This window comes from Candida margitis (assembly GCF_024628925.1).
Source record: "Candida margitis strain CBS 14175 chromosome Unknown scaffold51, whole genome shotgun sequence".
NCBI lineage: Eukaryota > Fungi > Ascomycota > Pichiomycetes > Serinales > Debaryomycetaceae > Lodderomyces > Lodderomyces margitis.
Genome location: NW_026261854.1, coordinates 41,442 through 63,947, shown reverse-complemented (window position 1 = coordinate 63,947; position 22,506 = coordinate 41,442). Strand labels below are relative to the sequence as shown.

General features: G+C 38.0%; 8 protein-coding genes across 8 annotated transcripts; 5 read left to right on the top strand and 3 right to left on the bottom strand. All coding sequences in view use genetic code 12, as the record gives it.

The window, feature by feature from the left end:
• Positions 1-1,822: 1,822 nt before the first annotated feature.
• On the top strand, positions 1,823-6,587 carry CANMA_003836 (uncharacterized protein; the record flags this gene model as incomplete). Its single annotated transcript, XM_051816050.1, has 4 exons — positions 1,823-2,840; positions 3,090-5,187; positions 5,332-6,537; positions 6,578-6,587. The coding sequence occupies 4 exons, from the start codon at positions 1,823-1,825 to the stop codon at positions 6,585-6,587; spliced, it is 4,332 nt and encodes a 1,443-aa protein (XP_051670592.1).
• An 80-nt stretch (positions 6,588-6,667) lies between these two features.
• On the bottom strand, positions 6,668-7,594 carry CANMA_003835 (uncharacterized protein; the record flags this gene model as incomplete). The annotated part of the gene is made up of 1 exon (XM_051816049.1): positions 6,668-7,594. The coding sequence occupies one exon, from the start codon at positions 7,592-7,594 to the stop codon at positions 6,668-6,670; it is 927 nt and encodes a 308-aa protein (XP_051670591.1).
• A 1,145-nt stretch (positions 7,595-8,739) lies between these two features.
• On the top strand, positions 8,740-9,768 carry FBP1 (fructose 1,6-bisphosphate 1-phosphatase; the record flags this gene model as incomplete). The annotated part of the gene is made up of 1 exon (XM_051816047.1): positions 8,740-9,768. One exon carries the CDS (start codon positions 8,740-8,742, stop codon positions 9,766-9,768), a length of 1,029 nt encoding a protein of 342 aa, XP_051670590.1.
• A 274-nt stretch (positions 9,769-10,042) lies between these two features.
• On the bottom strand, positions 10,043-10,456 carry CANMA_003833 (uncharacterized protein; the record flags this gene model as incomplete). The annotated part of the gene is made up of 1 exon (XM_051816046.1): positions 10,043-10,456. One exon carries the CDS (start codon positions 10,454-10,456, stop codon positions 10,043-10,045), a length of 414 nt encoding a protein of 137 aa, XP_051670589.1.
• Positions 10,457-10,741: 285 nt separating this feature from the next.
• On the top strand, positions 10,742-12,181 carry SEC61 (translocon subunit; the record flags this gene model as incomplete). Its single annotated transcript, XM_051816045.1, has 1 exon — positions 10,742-12,181. The coding sequence occupies one exon, from the start codon at positions 10,742-10,744 to the stop codon at positions 12,179-12,181; it is 1,440 nt and encodes a 479-aa protein (XP_051670588.1).
• A 166-nt stretch (positions 12,182-12,347) lies between these two features.
• On the top strand, positions 12,348-12,968 carry CANMA_003831 (uncharacterized protein; the record flags this gene model as incomplete). The annotated part of the gene is made up of 1 exon (XM_051816044.1): positions 12,348-12,968. One exon carries the CDS (start codon positions 12,348-12,350, stop codon positions 12,966-12,968), a length of 621 nt encoding a protein of 206 aa, XP_051670587.1.
• A 34-nt stretch (positions 12,969-13,002) lies between these two features.
• On the bottom strand, positions 13,003-14,049 carry STD1 (Std1p; the record flags this gene model as incomplete). Its single annotated transcript, XM_051816043.1, has 1 exon — positions 13,003-14,049. The coding sequence occupies one exon, from the start codon at positions 14,047-14,049 to the stop codon at positions 13,003-13,005; it is 1,047 nt and encodes a 348-aa protein (XP_051670586.1).
• Positions 14,050-19,119: 5,070 nt separating this feature from the next.
• NUP159 (FG-nucleoporin) lies at positions 19,120-22,494 on the top strand (the record flags this gene model as incomplete). Its single annotated transcript, XM_051816042.1, has 1 exon — positions 19,120-22,494. The coding sequence occupies one exon, from the start codon at positions 19,120-19,122 to the stop codon at positions 22,492-22,494; it is 3,375 nt and encodes a 1,124-aa protein (XP_051670585.1).
• Between the last annotated feature and the right edge of the window lie 12 nt (positions 22,495-22,506).

The window sequence follows — 22,506 nt, the reverse complement described above, 5'->3', positions numbered from 1 at the left end:
AATTGCGCACAAACCAAAGTTATATTACTTAATAGCCCCAAACACTGAAAAAAAAGGATCTTTAACAGTTTTCACTACAATGCAGGTCTTCTTTTTATTTTTAGTTGTTCTTGTTGTTTAACCTCCCACTGAAAGAACAATCGTAGGTTGGGTTTGTTATTTTTTTTATTGCACGCGAAGCAAAACAAGGATTATAATAATTCTTAAATAGTCGGTTATACTTGACGACTGTCGTGAAGTTCAAAGAATTGACTTTGTTGGGATTTTCTTTTTTTTTGACAAGAGAAGGTTTTTTAAACCAATACTCTCCAAAAAAGTGTGATTCTTCTAGTATTTAGAGTTTTCAGTAATTTCTCCACCTGTGTATATAAGTGTGTGTGCTTGTGTGCTATATACCTTTAAGAAGAATTGCTCTTTTTTACATTCTGTGTCTGTGAAATATAATGGAATAGAAAATTCCACTGCATATGATACGCACACAGTTTGTGCAATATTATATTTCCATGCGCCATCTAAAATAGGAGATGCAGTTTATTGTCTGATTTTTTAAATTTTGTTTTTCTTTATTTAGTTCTAAAACACAAGAAGGTAGTCACTAAAATATGTACTGTGTGTAGAATAACAGAGTGAGTGGGTGGGTGGGTGGTGTATAAGTGAGTATCATAGTTAAAGTCTGTCTCACAAAAGGATCATCAAAAAAAAAACAACAAAATTAAATAAAAAACACTAAACATTTGTTTGGAATACTATTTTTATATAAGAGTTTATAATAACCAGTTACTGTGTCAAAAATTTATTATTTTCAGGATTATTATCTTGATCAAATCTTTTAAAATAATACTGCTTATTTTACAACCCTTTATTTCCCCTTGGAATATAGGATTTCATATTCACCCAGTCGATTAAAACACAATCTCACGCACGGGTAAAACAACTCCTTTTTTTCGACAAAGTGCAATAGGGAGCTTAGAATAAGAAGGAAGGAGCGTCCGGTCGTTATTGATACATTAGACCATAATATTCATCGATTAAAACTGACTATACAGGAGAAGATACGATAACAGCATCTCCCAAGCGTAGCCCACGGACCAACAAAAGAATTAGCGCCCAAGTAAAGTCAGGGTTGTTATCAAAAGAATTCCTAGCGATCCTTTTATTTCAAGAAAGCAAAGATCACGAAAGCTCCAAAAGTCAAATAGTGGGTTCTTTACCAGCAACTTAAGTCAATAGGACATACATTTTAACCGTGCAATTATAATCTAATCGATTACCGACAAGGCGGTTTTGCTGACATCACACTATTCTGGCAAAGTTAAAGTTTAAATTAGAATTTAGGCCAGTGAAAAAAAAAGGCTTCAGTTTATACTTTTGGCTCAACCATAAAGCTGTATTTGAACACAATTGGTTAAAGGCGGATCGCAAGGTAAAGTTCAAGGCCTGATCAGAAAAGTCTATTACATAAGGCTTAACATTTAAACAGGATCTTCATATACAAGCATTGAGAAGCCGTGTTTCAAATTCTTTGATCACTGCTATATTCTTTCTTCACTTGTTCCATCAAAGTTAGGGTTTGAACGCCCTAAACGCACATACTTTATACCTATTGCTGTAGTCGTTCAATCAAGCGTCAAAAGCATATAAAAAAGAGCGGGAATTGCTTAGCCAACATCAATTTGCAAACATTAGCTTTCAGACTGGATTTATAACACTAACCCATTCGTTTAGATTGAGTTTTGAGTCAACACCAACTACATCTAAACCAAAGAATAAACATAGCCAAAGCTTAAAAAAAGAGGCCCCCATTCAAACAAAGGTACAAAACATGGCCCCTCCTGCTGATCAAAGCAATGACCAGGTGGACTACAGAGCTCCACCTTCAACCATTGGATACGGAATAGACAGTAAAACTACTTTACCCCCTTTGGGATCAACAATGAAGCAAGAACAATCAGAGCTGTACCCCCAAACGCAACCACAACAGCAACAACAAGCCTACGATTATAGCGCACAGCCGTCCATTTATTCAGCCTACCAACAATCAAACTATGACCCCTATCAGAGACAAAATATTTTGCAACCACAAAATACCTTTACAGGAATGACTCAATACACTCAACCAACATATACAACAGCTAATACATCAACTGGCATACGGTACCTGTACCCCAACAGTGTTTCAGGAGTAGCAGTACCTACCACAAAGTCGGATACCCAACCACCTATACCACAAGAGAAAAAGAGTAGGCGTTTTAGAAGACGGTACAATCAAATTGTTAGAAAGTACCCCTGCTCGTACCCTGGGTGTCTGAAGAGCTATGGTTCATTAAATCATTTAAACACACACATTGTCACAAAGAAGCACGGGCCTCGTAAATCAAAACTTGATTTTCAAAATGGGAGCCAGAGCAAGGAGGATAAACAGGAAGCAAATTACACGCAACCGGAACATTTGCAACCACAATCACTGCTGCAGGTGCTGCAACCAAGCCAGTACCAGCTTCCACAGCAATCGCAAATACCAGTTCCTCCACAACAATATGTGACACAGCCTAATGACTATTCTGGCTACTATTATGGCTACACGGCACCACCAAACTTACGACCCAGTGTTTCAACGGACTCCACCCAAATTCCTGCCCCCAACGCGGGATTATATTATCTGGGATTTCAAGGTGCCACGCCATTGACCACGCAACAAGCACAACAAGCACAACAAGCACTGCAGGTACAGCCACAGCGTTCAGGCGGAGGATCAACTTCCACTTCACAGTATTATCAGACTGTACCGCAACAAAACTTGTACCAATCTCAATTCCAACAACAACAGACCCTAGGGGCTGGTATTTACTCGAGTCATCAACAACTGCCGCAGCAGCAAACAAATCAACATTAAATTGAGTGAACATTTTCTTCTAATAGCTGAGTAGTGAACTCAAACTCGGCGTTTTGTTTTTAGTTTTATATAGTTTTTGGAAGTCTATCGTGTATTATTATATTTAATATCATAAGTGTATTTGGTAGCACCCAAATTCGCTATTTTCTTTTTTTTTTTATATATTTTTTACTACATTTGTGCTCTGACGAGAAAGCCTTGCGTAAAGATCTTTCAGGACAGGTTGCTACAGGGAGAATGACCGATACGAATGTTTCAGCAGCAAATCTAAACCAAGATGAACCGACGATGGAAAAGGGGGATAACCTGAACCTTGGAACTGAAAATGAAAGTGTAGAGGAAGGGACAACCGACCTGAGTCACAATAACGAATCAACCCAATCAAAAGAACCAACTACAAAACCACCAAAAAAGAGATTGACTCTTCAAGAAAGACTAGCACAGGCTGCAAAGGGTAAAAAGAAGTCAGGAACCAAGTCTTTGGCCAATGGCGAGCAAAACCAGGCGCAAGGGGAAACACCCTCTCCACAAATATCACCACAAGTAACGGGAAACCACGAAACCCACGGTAATGAGATGAACTATAAAGCAGAGATTGAAAAACTAAAGCTAGAGAATGCTAGTTTGAAGCTGAAAAAGCCCGACTCTTTTGAAAAAGAACGTAATGAATTGTTGGACAAGCTCAAGACTAAAGACGAAACTATTGTCCAATTGTTGAAAGAAGGAGAGGCATTATCACACAAGGAACTTAAATTGAATGATAGTATAAAGAAGCTAAAATTAGCTAACCAGACCTTGGAGGAGGATATGGCTGAATATGCGAAGAAACATGACACCGCATTGGTGTCCTCACAAGAGCTACAAGAATTTCTCAAGTCAAATAAACTCAAGACCGTGGATCAGCTTCTTGCCAAGTTTGTGACAATAAATCAGGATTTGAACACATCCAGAAGTGAGGTTGACAAATTGAGGCAATCGGAAATCAAGTACCATGAGTTATCAAAGCAGCATGAGGAGGTAACTGCAACTAGAAAAGAATTGACCAAAGAGGTCAATGCTCTAAAAGTTGAGCATGATATGGCCATGAAGCAATACGGCCTAGACCTTGAGTCAAAGCAGGAGACTATAAATTCCCAAAAGGAAGAGCTATCGAAAGCAAGGCAAAGTTATTCTGAGGAAATTACGAGGTTGGAAGAAAAGATTGAATCACTAAGGTTTGACCATGAGGTGCCAACAGTACCCCACAGTGATGACAAAATTGACTTTGATGATTTCAAGAAGTTGTCTGATTCGCATCATGTTTTGCAAAAACAGTATTTATCATCACAGGAAAATTGGAAATTGATTGAATCCAATCTTTCGCTAAAGGTTGATACGTTGACATCAGCATTGGATGCGGCAAAGAGGGCAAAAACTAAATTGAGCAATGATTTGATTAAAGCCAATGGTGCTTTACAACTGCAATCCAATGAGATTAGAAGTTTGCAGGATGAGAAGGAAGAGCTACAAGAACAAATTAATAAGTTGCAATTATCAATCAAGCTCAAAGATGATGACATAAAGGTCGTTAATGAAAAGCTCGAGCGATTACAAGCAGTATTCACCCAGGAGCGGTCTAACCTCAACATCAAAATCACCAGTTTGAATGAAACGATTGAATCATTAAAGGAGGAACAAAGGCAGCAAGGATATCAGCAACCGAAGTTGACTCGAGATAGCTCTCTAAGCTCCGATTTAAGCTGGAACGAGATACGACTTGGCGAATCTTCAAATACTCCTGCGTTAAATAAAGAGTTTGGTATGTTTCTGAATCGTTCTCTGGCATCCTTTACCGAAATTGGGGAAGGGGAACTGTTGGAACGTGAATCGTATTTGACACCAGGTTTTGGTGTTTCTATCAGCGGCCTAAATGGAAGCACCGGTGGATTAGGTGTTCCCTCTACCATAACCAATGGAAACAATTTACAATTAATCCACAAAATGAGTTCAAACATTAGACGTTTAGAAATTGAGTTGAATACCCTCAAGGATGAATACGAGAAGCTATTAGATGTCAAGGAATCAAGGGAGCAGGAGTTACTTGAGTCGATAAAGGTGAATGAACAAGTGCAAGAGTTGAAGACCAAAATTGAGGACCTTCAGCTGGCAATCGAAGAAAAAGACGTGAAAGAGCAAACGATGTTGGAGTTGATTGGAGAGAAATCGGAGCAAGTGGAGGAGTTGAAAGCAGACGTGTCCGACTTGAAGGACTTATGTCGAAATCAAGTGCAACAGATGGTAGAAATGCAGGGTTTGTAAATAGAGTAGACGAAATTGAATATCATCTCATTCATATTTTTCTTTTTTTTTTGCGCGATCTCATCTCGACATTGAAGAGCTGAAAAAAAAAGTACTCAAACTGGCAAAGCTCCTCCTAACCAAACCACTATGAAGTATAGCATCTACAACAACCTAATAGCTAAACTCATCCCCCGTAGTGGAAAGGATGAATTCCAATTTTATATGGTTGATGTATCGGGGAAGTTGTCACCTAGTGGATCTGTCTTTTTAGATGAGTCAGTCATTGATTTTACTTTGGGGAAGACTTCAAGCTCCGCAAAGAAGAGGGAGCTTAACGGGTCAGCAAAGTCACTTAAGAATATAGATGACTCAGTTATTGCTGTTTTATCTTCCGGTGATATTGTGACGATTTCGGTACATTCGAGGACAGTTATGAAACACGACGTGAAGATGAAGTTGACACAAATTATTGCATTAGAAGATAATACGATATGGGGCTTGTCTAAGGGTAACCTCTACAAGGTTGCATTGGATGGAAAATACAACAAAGTGAAAGTGCCTGACTTTAAAACTGTTGTGGTGAAGAATGGAGTTGTGTACATCGGCACATCTGTGGGACTTTTAGTTGGCAAGATAAGTAAAAACGCATTTGTTAAGGAGAAAGAAATAGAGACTGATTTTGAAGTCGTATCGATAGAAGTGCTGGGTTCAACCATAGTAGCATCATCGTCATCCCGAGCAGTATTGATAGATTCCAATTTGGACAAGAAAGAATTGGCTGTAGGACATGATTTAAAAGTACAGGTTGCCGAAGAAATTTACATCATCAGTGGTGACTCATTGAAGATATTCACAAGCACAGGAAATTACATAAAAAGTATAGAGACACCGCATCCTGTTGATTACGTTTTCACCATAGAAGGAACTAGCAATGTCAGCTGGCACAATGGTACCGACATTCACGTGCAAAATTTTTCTCACGAGACTAATACAATATCCTTTCAAAACGGAATATCAGCCAACCCAAAAAGTAGTACTTTGATTGATATAGGTTATCCAGTTGATGAATTAGATGTGAAGACCGTGGAAACTCAACTACATGAAAATCTAAGTCAGAGCAAGACAGACAAGGAAGAGGTCACTGGCATTTGCTCGTCACTACACAACGACCAAGACGTGAAGCAAATTGTCACAAACTTGCCCCATGAGTATGTCGAACGATTATTTCAAGTCATTGATACCAACAATCCAATCTGGCTTAAGTGGATACTATTGATACACGGAAACCTGATTGCCAACTCTTCCATATCGGTTAAGGGCCTCCAACAGAGTCTTCGATCGAACGTTGAAACTATGCCTCACTTGTATGCAATCAAGGGTAAGCTCCAGTTGCTCAAATTACAGTCGCAGATAAGAGATGCATCAATTGACAATGACATTACAACTACAATTGAGGATGAAACGATGATTTATGCAAATGGTGAGGTCGATGAATTAAATAGACTCTAAGAAATCAGCAATTAAACCAGCAACTACATCTGGAGCCTCTCTTTGTAAGAAATGGCCTACTTGAGGAACTACCTTAACTTGGGCCTTTGGATACAAACTCTTTAATTTCTTTTGTTCCAATTGCGCTATTCTGGCAGACATACAGCCGTCATTTTCTCCATTTAAGATCAAGGTGGGAACTTTTACAAAATCAACAGGCCATCTCGATTTCCAAAATGATAACGGACGGAACAAGTGGCGGTAGTAGGCTGTGACAGCATCTACTACGCCATCTCTCTTGAATGCATCTCTAACTTCACTAATCTCGTCTTGCGACACATTGTAACCGGGCGACCAGTACTTCCAAAGGTATGTCAAGTAATCATTTGACTCTGTCAATTTTGCCTTGTATAGCCAAGGATACTGCATAGTGAAAAAGTATGTTGACAAGTACATTTGCTCAGGTGCGTGCCACAACAACTCGTACCCTCTTACGTTTGCCAAGTAAGGAATTGCTAAAGTAACCATAGACGTAATCAATTCAGGATACAAATTTGCCGTCTTGAATGCTATAATAGCTCCCCAGTCGTGGCCTACTAAATGTACTGGCTTGTCCAATTTAGGATTAACTTCATAGATCCAACCTTTGACATCACCGGCAAGATAAGGCAACATATACTCCTGTTCAGGTCCGATACTTGACTTCTCGTACCCTCTCAACTTAGGAGCAATGAGTAAAACTTTCTCTTTAAAATGGGAAAGCAACAATGGCCATACTTTGTTAAAAGTGGTATTGACGTCAGGGAATCCATGAAGAAGAATAATGACGCGGTCAAAGTCTTGTGCATCAATTGTTGATAAAGGAAAATTACTTAATGTGGTAAATTCTCTGCCATCATTGTGGAGTTTGATTTCGTGTTGGTCGAGTGACATGGTTATTGATAAGTGATGTAGAAGGGACGATAGTTTTTCGTGGGGAAATAAAAGAGTTTTATTTTTTTTTCTTTATTTGTGCTTGTGATAAAATTTAAGGGGGTAGAATCTGTAAAATTCACATGAGTATTTGGAGTCAAAAGCCAACGCAATTAAGGGCCAAAATATTGTACAGCACTCATATAGCATCAGGTTAGTAAACTCTGTGTTTATCCGTTTGATTAATTGGCTGCTTGGTTGTTGAGTGATTATCTGTTACAGTCTGTTCAATACCATCTTTTGAACTCGACGTTATGCCTGTATAAACTTGGAGCGATCACTTTGAATAATATAATCCGTGACGATGTCCCTTAATTGGGTGCGATATAGCTAGGTCTCTAATAGTTTCCGTAGTTTCGTATTTAATGTATCCTCTATCACCAATGCACTACTTCTGGGCAGCGAGCAACAGTTGCATCGATTCTGCTTTTATAAATTAAAGCACACATATCTCGATGCTGTTATCGTAATCGAAATGGTCTATCTCTGGTTGCCAAATGATGCTTCCCACTCAATGATGCAACCAATTCTTTCAAACGGGATCCTCTACGAACGATAAAAAACACGCCTTTGTAGCCTTCCCTTTCATAACTTGTCTTTTTAGTGAATTGTCGCCGATAAATATACGTGAACAGTAGTGGCTGTGTGATTGCCTGTTCAATCGACTCTATCTGGTGAGGTTTTTAACCAAGTTAGAGTTTTTGCGCATTCAGCCATCTCGGAAACCCGGAAATGAAAAGACTGTTTCCATTTTTTTCCTGTCTCACTCACACTTTTGTGTCGTTATGACCGCGCCCTCGCTTTTGGTTGCTGCCCAACACGCATGAGAATGTTTTCGCACCACAAAACGGCGGAAAAAATAAAACGCAGTGGTGGCGGTTCAACACACCCCGGACGTCGACGGAATAAGCAATCCTACGGAAGCTTTTGTAACACTTTTGGAAAACACGACACATTTTTTTTACTGCACCTTTGATTTTTTATATGGGGTAAACCACGACTGATAATCAAAAAAAAAAGAAGAAAAAAGTAATACTACAATCATCTTTTCTTTCTTTCGTTATTACATTGACTATATACAATTACTACTAAATATAAACATAACCATGAGTAACGCACACGATTCTGTCTCCAAGCAAATGGATGTCCAAACTGACATTATCACTTTGACTAGGTTTATCTTGCAAGAGCAACAAAAATTAGCTCCCAATGCCACTGGTGAATTGAGTTTGTTGTTGAATTCTTTGCAATTTGCATTCAAGTTTATCGCTCACAACATCAGAAGGGCCGAATTGGTTAACTTGCTTGGTGTTTCCGGTACAGCCAACACAACTGGTGATGTTCAAAAGAAGCTTGATGTTATTGGCGATGAAATCTTTATCAATGCCATGAAGAGTTCGGGAAATGTCAAGGTGCTTGTTTCTGAAGAACAAGAAGATTTAATCATTTTCCCAGGGGGTGGTCGCTACGCCGTCTGTACTGATCCTATTGATGGGCTGTCCAACATTGATGCCGGTGTCTCAGTTGGTACCATCTTTGGTGTATACAGAATCCCAGAAAACTCACCTGGATCAATCAGCGATGTTCTCAAAAGAGGAACTGAACTAGTTTGTGCTGGTTACACAATGTACGGTGCGTCGGCTCACTTGATGTTGACTACTGGAGATGGGGTCAATGGGTTCACCTTGGACACTCAATTGGGTGAGTTTATTCTCACTCAACCAAACTTGCGTATCCCTGAATCAAGAGCCATTTATTCAGTCAATGAAGGTAACTCATACTACTGGCCTGATTACATCAAGCAATATTTTGAAGATTTGAAAAAACCTCAAGAGAATGGAAAGCCATATTCCGCTAGATACATTGGATCTATGGTTGCTGATATCCACAGAACTTTGTTGTATGGTGGTATTTTTGCTTATCCAGGAGACAGCAAGTCCAAAAACGGAAAATTGAGAATTCTCTACGAAGGTTTCCCAATGGCATATTTGTTGGAACAGGCTGGTGGTAAAGCCGTTAATGATAGGGGAGAAAGAATCTTGGAGATTTTGCCAAAGGGTATCCATGATAAATCCAGTATTTGGTTAGGATCTAAGAAAGAAGTTGAAAAATTTGAATCTTACATTCCTAAATAGAAAATGCATAGTTTAAAAAAAAAATTAGTCCTATAGAGTTTTAAAATATTGCCTTGCGTAGGAGAGTGCAAGTCACTGCCCTATATACTACTGAGTGCCATGAGGTGCTGTACTATATGGAATGTGGTACTTACCATCCCAGTGGCTTCAGGTCACAAGTCATTGACAGGGAACTTTTTACCACATTTACTTTCCTTTTTATGCATCACGATATGACTGCTCTTTGTATGATGCCCGATTATAAGAACCCGTTTGTCTCATTACCCTACACTCACTATTTTTTCTCAACTTGTCTCTGCTGATAAATAGACCGATTAATCTCAAACAAAATGTCAATAGTATTGCTCTGGGGTCGGTTCCTCAATACATTCTTTGGATTCGACCTGACTTGGGTCTCCCATTGATTCGACGACTCCAATGACCGGTAAACCTTGTACTGTTCTCCATCCTTATCCTGTTGTGCTTTGGCAAGGTATGTTTGGTAGTGCGATTGTAGGAATTGCTTAATTTCCTGTCCATTGAATGATGACGATGATGATGGTGGTGGTGGTGGAGGGGTTCTCGATGTCGACCTAGATGATTTCACTTTCTTGTCTTGTTTTGCTTGCGTGAGTAGCGTTTCATTAGTCGTTGGCTTGTCTTGAGTTGGTGCTGCATTAGCCAATTTAGCTGCCCAGTCTGAAGCCATTTGGAGTTGATGTGTTGTAGTGTAAGACAATATTTTTTTCTTTATTGATTTACCTGAAATTTAATTTTCACTAGCAAAAAAGTCACAGTCCCAATTGAATTCAATTGACTTCCTTATTAGGAAGTCAACATTTCATTTTGTTTTTTTTTTTCTGTTGTTGTTCTCTTTTTTTCCAGTTGACGTGTTTTAATTTGAATATTTTTTTTTCCATTCTCCAAAATTTTCATAATTTGACTCTTGTATATACATCACAACAACAAGAACAACAACAACAAACTATTACAAATGAGTGGCTTCCGTGTATTGGACTTGGTGAAGCCATTTGGGCCCTTTTTGCCCGAAGTGATTGCTCCTGAACGTAAGGTTCAGTTCCAGCAACGTGTCATGTGGACCATTATTTCATTGATGATTTTCCTTGTTATGTCTGAAATTCCACTATACGGAATTGCATCGACTGATGGAAGTGACCCCCTTTTCTGGTTGAGGATGATGTTGGCCTCGAATAGGGGAACTTTGATGGAATTGGGTATTTCGCCAATTGTATCATCGGGTATGTTGTTTCAATTGTTGCAAGGTACCAAATTGATTCATGTTGACATGCAAAATAAGAATGACCGTGAGACTTTCCAAGTCGCTCAAAAATTGTTGGCAATTTTGTTGGCAGTGGGACAGGCTACTGTTTATGTGTTGACGGGTATTTATGGACCACCAAAAGCTCTTGGGGTTGGTGTTTGTCTTTTGTTGATTTTGCAATTGGTATTTGCCAGTGTTATCGTCATCTTGTTGGATGAGTTGTTGCAAAAGGGTTATGGTTTGGGTTCTGGTGTTTCATTGTTTACTGCTACAAACACCTGTGAGCAAGTATTTTGGAAAGCATTTGCCCCCACCACAAGTTCGTCAGCTAGAGGTACTGAGTTTGATGGTGCTGTTGTTTCCATGTTCCACCTTCTTGGTTCTAGAAAGGACAAGAAAAGAGCCTTGATTGAATCCTTTTACAGACCAAACTTGCCAAACATGTTTCAATTGTTGGCCACTATTTTGGTGTTTTTCACTGTTGTCTACTTGCAAGGATTCAGAATTGAATTGCCAATGAAATCAACCAGACAAAGAGGACCATATGGATTGTATCCAATCCGTTTGTTCTACACCTCAAATATTCCAATTATGTTGGAAAGTGCCCTTGCATCCAACATTTTTATCATTTCACAGTTGTTGTTTATCAGATGGCCAAATAACTTGTTTATTAAGCTTTTGGGTAGTTGGGATGCTAGACCAGGATCATCACAATTGTACGCCAATGGAGGATTGGCCTACTACATTCAACCACCATTTAGTTTTACTGAAGCATTGTTGGATCCAATCAAAACCACAATTTACATTGCTTTTGTTCTTGGATCATGTGCTTTATTCTCCACCACTTGGATTGAGATTAGTGGTACATCACCTAGAGACATTGCCAAGCAGTTCAAGGAACAAGGTTTGGTTATTGCTGGTCATAGAGAAACTTCAGCTTACAAGGAATTGAAAAAGATTATCCCTGTTGCTGCTGCGTTTGGTGGTGCCACTATTGGTGCATTGTCTGTTGTCTGTGACTTGATGGGTACTTTGGGAAGTGGTACCTCTATATTATTAGCTGTCACCACCATATACGGCTACTATGAGTTAGCTGTAAAGGAAGGTGGGTTTAACAAGTCGTTGGTTAGTGGGTTCTCTGATGGTATTTAGATAAAATGTTATGCGCTACCGAATACCCTGTATAGAGAAGACATAAAGTAAAATGAAGAGAAAAAAAAAGAAAAAGAAAGAAATCTATAGTGTCATCCCTCATCGAGTAGAAGAATAATTTCCTGACCCCTGTTTTCATTATCTTCACTACCACACATATCTGATAATGGATAGCTCAGAAACTGAATCTTACTCATCAGACAAGATGACCAACAACTCACAGGATGCAACTTTGAATGAGTTGTTTGCCCAACTACTGGAAGAACTACATAAGGAAACACATCCTACTCAAGATTTCAAAAGCATAGAAGCCTCCATCAAAAAACTTCCCAAACTTCAGTCCAATTTCGAAAACCCACCTCAGTCGAAAGACAAAGTAGTCAGGATACACGATCCAGTGACTGCTGCTACAACAGTTAAAAAGCAAGATGATGAGACCAGTGGCTCAAAGTGGTTCAACATGTCGCGCCCCGAACTCACATCCACCATCAAGCGTGATTTACAAATCATCAAACAAAGACAAGCTCTAGACCCTAAACGCCATTACAAGAAGGAGAAATGGCAAATCCCCAAATATTTCCAAATGGGTACTATAATCGAAGGCAATACTGGTTATTACAACAAGTTGACCAAAAAGCAACAGGGGACAAACTTGGTGGAAGAATTGTTGCATGATGATGCGACGAAAAAGTATTTCAAGAGGAAATATCATGAAATCCAACAACAAAAGACTAGTGGTAAAAAGAGTCATTATAAAAAGGTAAAGAATGATCGTAAAAAGTTTTAAAAATACATACACATACATTAATACATACGTATATTCATTCAAGACCTGCTCGTTTAAAAACATCCAGTCGTACTTGTTCCCACAACTGTTTCTTTTCTTCTTTACTTAGTTTCTTCTTTCCTTCCAACCTCAACCCTCTTTTCAATTCATCAACTTTAAATTTGTACTCATGGGCAGTTGTTGCCGCAGCAGCCAAATTTATCAAGTAATTTCTTAAGGCAATCTCTTTAAATTTGAACTTGAGAAAGTCGTGTTCGTTAAATTGCATGTTGGGATATTGTTGGTTCTGTCGTACTTCATTGATTTGCAATAAACGTGATTGCTTGACTGATATTTCAGCAACCAGCTTCTTAAACGCCAAATCTAAATTGTGTTCTTCATATAAATTGGACTGTATGAGAGTGAATATTAATTCAGTATCGGATATATGTGGTTGTATAATGATCAAATGACAAAGCTGGGCTAAATCGCCAATTAATTGAGGAGGAAAGTTTTGGTTATACGAGATTTGATCCAGGGCTGTTGATATCGAAGGTAGTTGGGTCAACATCAACTTACACCTGGTGACATTTAAATTCCAATCAATTAAATTCTCGTTATTGTTTTGATAGGCAAGACTCGAACCAAGGGAAATCTTGTAAAGCTCCTCGGGGTCAGATACATTCATTTGTTTTGATTCGTATACTTTGGCAAAATGGCCCTCATGAAGCACTATATCATTCACCAATTGTTCAACAGTAACTGTTAATGGTTCCAGGTCTTCTGGAATAGTTCCCGTTGAGCTGGAATAAATAGAAGGTGCTGAGCGCACTGAACGTTTACCGAATGATGAAAAGATTGACGCTGATGATGATGACGACGTAGTATTGGCTGATCGATGCAGTGGTTGGTATGATGACTTCTTGAAAAATTGCAGTGGAGCTGATCTGATGGACGAAGATGATTTAAGGGTTGATATCGGCAGTCGTGAAGACCCATTTATTGAGGGTAATTTATTGTAAATTTCATTTCTAGCATTCTCTTTGAACTGAGATGGTGCTGATTGTTTGCCCTGACTATTGGAGAATGGTGAAGCATACATTGCGAAAGGAATAAGAAGTCTGTGTACTTATTAGTGGGGTTTCGTTGGGTTATTCTTCTCTCTTTAGTACATGAACACTATATGAGGTTTATTTATAGATATATGATGGTGGTAGACTTTGAGACTGATATAATGTGTGTGTGTGGGGGGGGGGTAAAGGCTCTAGTAAAGAAAAACACTCCAGTTGTCTCTTTTTTTTAAAAGAAATAGAAAAAAATTGAATGATGTGTGTTTATATCTCTGTGTATATGTTGAGTATGATATTTTTTAAAAAAGGGGATTATTTAAATTCCAACAAATTGCTATTCAGTTTGTTAGTTGTTAGATAGTTGTAAAATGAAACAATATAGAGGATATATATGTACATATATTTATAATTAGATGAATGCTCTTTTATTTTTATTTTTCTTTTTTTTTTTTCCAAAAATTAATCCTTTTTGTTATTTTTAAAAATTAAAACAATAGGAGAGGAGGAGGTGGTGTACATACTTAAGAAGAAATAATAAAAAACAAAATTAAACAATGGAATAAATAGTTTCACGGAATGAAACAAAATACAATCAAATACAACACACATACAGCTAACTACAGTTCACTTATAACTACTATTGTCACACCCAGCTGTTGCTTCATATATATATATATATACTATCACTCCTCCTAACACATACTGAACTACTCCACTTTTGATAGATCCCTCTCTTTCGTATAATTCAAATGGTTATATATCCTTTGATTCTCCTTCAGATTGATCCTAATTTTATTTTCTTTTTGTTGGGGTTTTGTGCAATCGTGCACTACCCAGAAATACACAAAAGACGGAATCCAAAAAAATTCGTTCAATTCTTCCGACAGACATTGTATTGATGAGGTAGCTATTAATAAGGTAAGGATTGGTGTAGAAGTAAACTTGTCCCTTTAAATGGTGGGGACTGCAATGAGTGGCAACTGATTGTCAGATGGTTCAAACTCTCTTGAGCTCTTTTTTCATCAACATTACAGAAGATGTTTTACTTCAAAAATTTTTCCGGTTCTATGGATCCAGGTCATGCAATCAAATGATAAAACAAAACTCTCCGAACTTTTCTTATTTTTGTTCACCCGTGTTGTATTAAATGTCACCAGACACTTTTTATGTCCTCCAATGAATAATTTTTCCGATACATAGTGAAACTTGCTAATTTTTTATGTTTTGTACCCAGTTATCATCAAATGTAACAATGTTGCCTTTCGCTTGTTCCCCCACATACCCCAAATTTTTTACATTCTTGTGTTGTGTTGCGCATGGCTTTGTTACAATGATGTGCGCACGTGATTAACTGATCCCTTTTCTTTTTTTCTTCATTTTTGGTGGGAAATCTAGCATTGATCAGCCTATATTTCTCTAGAAATAATGCCACACGAAGTTACACCAAACGTTTCAGAAGTGGTACATTGAAGCCCCGTACTCTTCAAATCAAAAAAGAACTCTCTAGCGGCTCTCAGAATTTTGGGGGATCCATGAAACAATTTCAAACACAATACTCCCTACAAATTGTCGGAAAAAAATATTGTTTTGTACTCTTTTAAATTTCTTTTCCTCTTGCCTTTTTTTTTCCGCTAACAGTTTCGGAAGAATAGAGGATTATGCAACTACAATTATATTTGTATTCTGCCAGTTCAAAAAACCACACACAGAACCTTTTAATATCGTGAACTTATATTGTTAATATTTTGCACTCTCTGGTTAAGGAAATCACAAGTCCTTTAAGTTAAATAATTTGCAAGTACACAATATAGAAAATCTATTCGTCTATGTATCTGATAGCTCAGAGACCAAACTTTGTATGTTGATGAAACGATCAAGCCAACAGCTTCTACTATTCAAAAGACGAATTGGCAAAAACCAAGAGAATAAGACTACAATAATCTTTGTTTGCTATATACAAATAATATACAAATTCGTTTTATTATAACAACTCTTGATACTGCAATCAATAATAACATGAAAGACATTTACTACGCATCTATAAAAAAAATAAATTGCAATACTTGAATAAGGAAAAAGATGATATTCTAGTTTCTGCATATTGGTGAATGATTGTCCAAGAGGTGTTTACCAATATGCAGAAACTGGAATCAAGAAAAGAAAAAATCTATCCCAAATGCAAAACAAATCATCGTTATTTCAAGTGCTTGTTGTTTTGATGATGATTGTTTCCTCTAAAATCGTTGTCATCATATTTCCAATGCGGAATTAAACAGAAATGTGGAATGTTTACCGCTATTTATACCTCTTTTGGGTTTTGCTTAGTTGCCAATATTTATACAAAAAGTACATAGATACAAAGTGAAGGTATAACAAACTACTAATAGATAAATTACTGCATAAATTATTAGATATGCATGTTGTGATTAAAGTCTGTTGGGTATGATGGCCTCAACACCGGTTGTATGGTGAAGTGCTGGAGATTACTGTGCGTGTTAATTTATCTGAGGAGAAAAGGGATATAAAAATGTGTGTGATGTGTAATCAAACACATAATAAAGTTATTATGTGATGAACAGATAAAAGTGGAGATAATGTTACACTTCTCTAAAGTATATAATATATGTGAAAGTGTGGCTATAATTGAGGAAAAACACTATAACTTGTGGAGTTTAATATAATGTAGGTGTTAATAAAAAACGATACAATATCTATGAGAGAAATATGTATAAATAGAGCAGTAGATTCGTAATAAATATAATGACACGGGAATCTACCAAGTAAGTGAATGAGTTTTTACAACAACAATATACTTGGTTTGTATAGTTTTAATTATGCTTCGTAATTCCTGTACACTGATGAAAATGAACATCCGTGTTTTGTATAATAACATCTGCCCCTCAATTTTATCTTTCTCACTTTTGTTATTTACTTTATCCTTTTTGATATGGGGTGGGTCGATGAGACAAGATATAGTTTCCTTCGTTGTCAAGACAACTTGTTACACTGTTTTTTGAAAAAAAAAGCGTGACCAAATATATCTTATACTTTGCATATGTAACTAAATAAAGCTATACAACTAGTAAGAACAGAAAATACAAAGAAATGTAACCCAATCTTGAGTTCTATTCCTTAAAAAGATTAAAGAATCGACAGTGATATTTCAAGTATCATATAAGAACTGTCTCTCTGTAACTATATTCAACCCAGTCTCAGATGAGTCACGACATGAGCCCTGAAAGCGTTTTAAATATCTATTAATTGATGAATTATACGACTAGTAGTACTACTATTGCGCATTTGTATTCGATAAGTGAAAATTTCTTGGTTGGTTTAATCTCTTCAGAAGTTTTCCAAATCAAATCTTTCTTACTGGCAAAATTTGAAGTAGCGTGGTAGCAACTGGGTCCCCATTCAGCTTCTAGGAAAGGGTATACCCAATTTGCACTTTATTACTCACGCAAGCCCAAAAATACACAACAAGAGAGTACATATACAGTTTCAATTTGTCATGCACCTTGTGTATCCCAATAACACATGATGGTTTGCTTGTCTGACTTGGCATACTAGGTGCTACAAGAGATATTCACTCATATAAACCAACCTCAAGCTTTGGCCCTTGCTCCCTTACGTTCCAAGCTTTACTATGTCACAAAGTTGAAATTGTATCTAAGCATTTAAGTGTACTAGCCATGACCGATGGATCAGAAATGTGATGGACCCGCCTGAAGAGGAGTAAATTTCAATTTCTTAAAGATATTAACAACTTCAAAACCAATATGTATACCATTATCTTCTTTGATACATTGGAGACGTATCTAAGTCAAATGAGTGTAACAAAGGAAATCCACCATTTAGAATTGTACGAGTTTCACGTTTCACGTTTCACGTTTCACGTTTCACGTTTCACGTTTCACTACTTTTACGTATTTTCACCCATTTCAAATCAATTAGACATTTCCAATTGGTTGCAAACTGTAAAGATCGCGCTCCTCGACTTAATGTTGTGGAACAAACCTTGTACACGCAGCAATACCTTCGGTTACTACATTCTAAAACTGTGTTTACACCTTCAGCATTTGAATTGGATGCCAAAGTGTTCAAATGCTGGAAAACCCCAGTACCCTTTGCAAAAGGTTCAACGAGAGGCCGAACGAGGTTGACATGGTTAATCAATTATCAAGTCTTTCTACATTGACTGCCCGTATCGAGCTTGGTGAAGATCCGTATCAATCGTGGTAAAAAGTCGTATCAATGCAAAACCTTAAAATTAAAACGACTATTTCTACACCTTCGCTTTTAAACTAATATAAAATACCAGTTCAATAGAGCATTTTATTCCACGCTCCTTTGTCAGTTGTCAATTCGGGCATGTATGCGCCTTGATGCTGTTTTTCCCGACCCTCAATTGGATGAACAATATCCCAAACTTATATTGCTTTGTGTTGTCTAAGAAGCTTTTCGACACCTGATAAAGAAGCAGTGATGCAGGAGCTTGTAAAGCTTTGCCATGAAACACTAAGAATGTTTATTTTTGTTTATGGAAAAATCAATGTCACTATTGCCCAACAGATGGGCCAATGTTTTATTAATTTTCCCATTGCTAGCATAAATGTGTGGTTTGAACACAGGTACTGGCCAAAGTATCCAAAATGTACTAAAATTGTCATCATTTTAAGTCCCGAGTTGGGGCGTGGTGTTATCCGTCTCCATTTCCCTGAGCCAGAAATGCATATTACCAAATTTAAATTCAGTATAGTAGGATGGGAGAAAGTAGAAGACAGGTTTCTTGTGCAGAAGTTGGATGTGGTTTTCAATAAATGCTACTTAAGAGATGAATTTACTGTGATTTACAAAACTGACAACTGTGGTACTTGTCATTGGTCATTCTTCAATCTCTCTGGGTGAGTTTAGGCTAATGCTTTTTGCAGCAACAATGTGCGGCTTTAAAAGATGAAGAAGAGAACTTTTCGTAATTATTTGGTAGCTCTAATTTTACATCTTCGGTTTCCGCATTTTGAATCGAAAGTACACACAATATTGGCTCTCTCATCATTAACTTCTGCAAAACAAATCGACAGGCAAAACAGTTATTAAAAACTATGGCTGAAATTGGAGAAGTTGTATCCGATGATTATGGATTCAAGTTGATTGATGATTTTGCCATAGCAGACGCAATAGATTTAAAACAACACAAGGATGGAGAAGAATTACGATTATTAGCGATCCACGATGAACAAAGGGTCATTGCTGTATCAAACTTCAAGTCACTCAAATTTGTATCTGCTGATCACTTCGAGGATATTGATACTGTGGATGGTGACTTTCATATAACGCAGTTGTATTTCACCGATCTGAAGTTTTACATGTTGAATAACAACGTAATACAAACATTGACTACTGATCAAATCAAACGCAACGAGTATCAATTTGCTTCCGTAGAGGGAAAGTATACTGATTTAAAGCCATTAAATGATCACAATTACCTAGCTTTTGATAATGGCAATCTATACCACAATTCAATCAAGATTGCATCGAGTGTGATCAAGTATGCTTGGCACAAGTCATCGCCAATTTATATTACCGAGTCGGACCAATTTCAAATAATGGGTAAACCCATCAACTATGACGAAGCAGCAAAAGATGAGTTATCTGAGCTTCGACTCGTTGAGCTTGTTTCCATCAGCGAATACATTTTCCTCATATACGATTCAAGTGAAGAGCAACCATCTGACGACCATCAAATCAGAACCTACTTGCTCAAAGACGAAAATGAAAAGTACACGCCCTTGGATATTGAAATAGCATCGCCATATGGTGCAGCATACAGAACAACAACCTACTATACTGCTTCAATCGCCAACTGGCTAAAATCAACGCAGCTAGAATTCATCACGTCATCCTTATCGTTGGAAATTGGTATTCTCGATATTACAAACTCAGATCCTGAATCTATTGTGCCATCAGAAGACTCAAATAAAGCAAATTATCCCATAGATGACGAATCACTGCTTGATGTTTCACCTGTAGGGTTTGCTATTTCTGTAAATGAGTTGAATTCGAAGGTGGACTCCCCCTGTGCTGGAGTTGAGGGCGAAGTTGTCGGAAAGTTACCGAGAATATATGCGTTCTTGGATAATGGTAACTTGAGGTCTTGGTGGGTTTTCAACAAGCATGGTATTTTAAATGACGATTTGTCCTTGGAGAATGCCATTGCTGAAGAAAGATCTAAAGTGAAAGACAAAGCTGAAATCAATGATGAAGTAGGTAACAAGGAATCTTCTGAAACTAATGATGAAGCTGATAAAAAAGAATCTGCTGAAACCGAAACAACATCACAGCAACCAAACCCATTCCAATCTGCACAGCAACCAAATCCATTCCAAACTGCAAGCAATCCTTTTGGATTGACTGCTGCTGGTGCTTTCAAAAGCCCAGTGACAGCTTCTAAAAGTAATGCTGCTCCAGATTCCACAAAATCTGCATTTGGATCAACTGCATTTGGCTCAGGAAAAACTTCAAAATTTGCATTTGGCGCAGGACAAACCTCAAAATCTGCATTTGGATCGACTGGATTTGCCTCTTCCGCATCTGCCTCCTCTGGATTAGGTTCTACCGGATTTGCCTCTTCAGGGTTTGCCTCTTCCGGTTTTGGAACAACACAAAAGAATACTGAAACTACTGGTAACCTGAAGCTTACTTCAGGTTTTGGAAAGTTTAGCAATCAAAAACCAGCGACATTTGGCAGTGGTAATGGTGAATCCATATTTGACAATGACAAAAAGTCGTCGTCACCCTTTGGTCAACTATCTGGTTCGGCTACGCCATTTGGAAAAACAGAGGGTAAATCAGGCTCAATTTTCGATCAGAAACAGCAACCACCAGTTCAACCAAAACCGATGTTTGGACAAGATAGTGGCTCAAAAGCATCTGCCTCGCCTTTCTCTACGTTAAACAAGGATACAAAATCTGAAGGCTTTGACTATACAAGGCAAACTCCATATGCTGACCCTATGGAATCTTCTAAAGAATCTACGCCGACTCCATTTGGTTTTAATATGAAAGACAAGTCTAAGTCGTTGACAAAGGAGGGAAGTACACAGAGCCCTCATGAACCTTTATTTGGCAAGACTGAAACAGGTGACTTATCAGCTGCGTTTGGCGGATTGAACACCAAAGAGAAGCCAAGCGAGCCCTTTGGGTCTAGTTTCTCTGGTTTGAAAAAGACTGATGAGCCTTCGCCATTCGCCCTGTTGCAGAAATCAAATGCTCCATCGCCTTTTGCAAATTTAAACTCAACCCAAAAACCTGCTGGAGAAGATGAACATTTGCTGAAAGCCTCAGATGTGCATTTGCTGAAAGCCCCAGATGATCAATCTGATAAAGAAGCCAAGTCACAAACTAATGCTTCAAGCGGTGAGGAAGTTACAAATGAAGAGGAGGCATCAGCTGACGCGGGAATGGTAAACAAATTGTCGAAAGAAGCGACAGGCTCTCTGGATGAGTTTGATGCTACTGAAAACTACGATCTTTCCCAAGATGACGAAGAAGATGAGGTTGATGATCATAAATTCGTAGAAGATTCCGAGAAGTATGATTCATCGTGGGTGAATATCTCAAAGAATGATGCAAAGGGACAGATTATTGCGCAGTCGTTGGTCGACATTGAGCACGGAGGAGCTTGTGAAAATGTCGAAGCGAAAGAGAAAGCTGAAGAGGAACCCGTTGAAAAGTCAAGTGATGAACCCATAGAACCTGTTGAATTTTTGGTCTTTGATGGATTCTCTGCGTCGTTGGAGCAGAGTGATGATCCTATAAAGAATAAGATGCGCAACATCATTGCAAATACAGAGGGCAATTTGGAATTTTTGTTGCGAAACACTACGGCAGTTACCGCATATATAGATGCTCATAGTACGCCAGGAAAACATTGGCATGAAATTTCTGAGGTAGACAATTTGGAGATCAATAAAGATATGTACAAGGGGAAATTACAATACTTGCATGAAAAAGAAGATGAGCTTGTTGAATTGAATCGGAAATTACAACAAAGTCAATATCAACAACGAGTGCTTGACAGGTCATTCAGTCAATTGGTCTTGTTAGAGAAAGGATCCAACAAGAATTTGAAATTTCTCAAAAACAGGCCGTTGGAACCACGCAAACAGGAGATGAGAGACAAATTGAAAACAAAATTGGCCGATGTCGAATCGTTAGAATCGAAGTTGAGGACTTTGTTAATGCCTATCAAGGCTAAGAATTCATTAAACCTGTCGACAGTAGAAAAAATTGAAGAAATATTAATGCAACTAAATGATCAAGTTTTAGACCGAAAGCTCGCTTTGACCGAGTTGGAAGAAGAAATGAAGGATTTAGATTTGGAAGGAGGGTCGAAAAGTCTTTCTATTAAACCAGGGAGGGCGAAGCTTAATTGGAGAAACAGATTGAGAGCAATCAATTCGAAACAGATCACCTAATAACTGAGAAGT